General features: G+C 48.1%; 1 protein-coding gene across 1 annotated transcript; it reads left to right on the top strand.

Moving 5' to 3' along the window:
• The first annotated feature begins 918 nt into the window (after positions 1-918).
• Positions 919-1782, top strand: LOC104519347 (BTB/POZ domain-containing protein KCTD16). The gene has a single exon (XM_010165508.1). The coding sequence runs from the start codon at positions 919-921 to the stop codon at positions 1780-1782; it is 864 nt and encodes a 287-aa protein (XP_010163810.1).
• Positions 1783-2382: the final 600 nt, after the last annotated feature.

Below are 2382 nucleotides of genomic sequence, written 5' to 3'. Positions count from 1 at the left end.
GCCCCGCTCCCACCGAGCCCAATCGGATTTATTCAGGGTTTTTTGTTGGGTTTTGGTGGTGGGTTTTGGTTTTGGTTTTGTTTTTTTTCCATCTCCCCCGTCGTGCTTTATGTATTGGTTTCCCTCGTCACCTACCGGTTAACTTTCCTGTGACTGGCTTTAACTCTTGAGATCTACATGGATGTTGCCCAGAGCACTTTTCTTGCCTTCACTGTCCCTTGCTGGGGTCAGATTTCATTCTAACCGGACTCTGTGTGCCTGCATGTGTGTTCTGAGTGCTTGGAAATGTTGCTTTCCTTTACAAGAGCTATGCATTAATTGTAACCAAGGTAAGACTCGCTGTTCTTGTTCCCTCATGTGCATGTCTAAATTAGATGTTTCTCTAAAGATGAAGTATGTATTTTCTTTTAAACAGTGGAGTCATATGTAGTCCTTCCATTGATCAGAACTTGTGAAAAAGCAGCATAGAAGTTGGGAAAAAATAGACCTATTTATCAGGAGATACAGCTTGGCTTGCTGAACTGATCTGCTTTTCTCTGTTGCAGCGTTTGTGATGCTCAAAAGAATAATGTGTGTCTTATTTTGTTTTCCCTTTTGACAGACCTGTGAGTGACCATAGGCTTGGCTTGACCTTGATTTTGATGGCTTTGTCAGAAGATCTAATGATATGATTGCATTTCATGAGGTGATTGCTCTCCAGCCTCTATGGTTTAGGGTATAAACCACTTCTGCCACACTGTCACTCATGGACCATTCAGATTTTTTTTAAACAGACCTTTCAGCTATTTTTCTTTCCTCACTTCCCTTCCCCCCCCTCCCACCCCTCAGTTTTTCCTTAATGTTGGGAGCCTTATTCTACACTCGGATGTGATTGACAGTCCTGCTGCTTCGTGCTGCTGATTTCTGTTTCAAAGTACAATGGCTCTAAGTGGCAACTGCAGGACTTACCTTCCCCCTCGAGAGCAGGGGACTGGGCTGCACTCCTTCCCAGAGGTAGTGGAGCTAAACGTGGGTGGCCAGGTTTACTTCACTCGCCACTCCACCTTGGTTGGCACCCCTCACTCCCTGCTGTGGAAAATGTTCACCCCAAAGAGAGAGACAGCCAACGATCTGGCCAAGGACTCCAAGGGAAGATTCTTCATCGACAGAGATGGTTTCCTTTTCCGCTATATTCTGGACTATCTCAGGGACAAGCAAGTGGTTCTGCCTGACCACTTCCCAGAGAAGGGAAGGCTCAAGAGGGAGGCTGAGTACTTCCAGCTCCCGGACCTGGTCAAACTCCTGACTCCCGAGGACAACAAGCAAAGCCCTGATGATTATTGCCACAGTGACTACGAAGAGGTCTCCCAAGGCAGTGACACGAGAATATGCCCACCCTCATCGCTCTTACCGCCTGATCGGAAGTGGGGATTCATTACCATCGGGTACCGGGGGTCGTGCACTATTGGCAGGGAGAGCCAAGCAGATGCCAAATTCAGGAGGGTCCCAAGGATTTTGGTTTGTGGAAGGATTGCTCTGGTCAAAGAGGTCTTTGGAGAAAGTTTGAATGAAAGCAGAGACCCAGACAGGGCTCCAGAAAGGTACACCTCCAGGTTCTATCTCAAGTTCAAGCACCTGGAGAGGGCTTTTGACATGTTGTCCGAGTGTGGATTCCACATGGTGGCCTGTAACTCCTCGGTGACGGCTTCCTTTGTCAACCAGTACACAGACGACAAGGTCTGGTCCAGCTACACTGAATATGTCTTCTACCGTAAGTACCAGACATTTCTGAGGGAGAGATAACTATAAGCTGCTCTGCTTTCTTCTGCTGACTGAACGATTCTCAGAGCACAAAGAGTGCAAATTTCCTTGTGTCTGCTGCGGCCGGAGGCTTTATTTAGATCTGGGGGGATATGCTTCAGGTTAAGGTTTCGAAATGTAAAGCAAGGCTGAGCTCAGTGGCTTGGTCTTGGCTAGGTGGCAGCACAGACTGCCAAAAGCTCCCCATCCCTGGGGCCGAGGGATGCTGCTCTGTAAATCAGCCAGCTGACTGCCTCCCAGCCTCGAGTACGTGCGGGATGCGATACACGCCTTGCAAACACACTGCAGATTTAATTACAGAACATCTTCAAATGGGATTCAATTTACAAAGGTAATAGCTGCTTGATAATAGTCAAGCACAGTCAGCCCAGCCATCTGTCAACAAACCTGACACACTTATATAGGGAAGGGAAAACCAAATCCCGTCCCCCTGGCTGCTTTTCAACAGGGAGCCTTGTCGGAGCAGCTGATGTGCTCCGAAATGAGGGCTCAGAGCAGAGGGAGGCAAGTTGCTGCGCCTTGTTATGCAACATGCCTATGAAAAACAAACTGTCCTCACGATGAGAGGTATCTGCCCTGCTT

This window comes from Antrostomus carolinensis, unplaced genomic scaffold, assembly GCF_000700745.2.
Source record: "Antrostomus carolinensis isolate BGI_N321 unplaced genomic scaffold, ASM70074v2 scaffold25533, whole genome shotgun sequence".
Classification (NCBI taxonomy): domain Eukaryota; kingdom Metazoa; phylum Chordata; class Aves; order Caprimulgiformes; family Caprimulgidae; genus Antrostomus; species Antrostomus carolinensis.
Note: the sequence above shows the minus strand (reverse complement) of the source record. Positions and strands in the feature narration are given on the sequence as shown.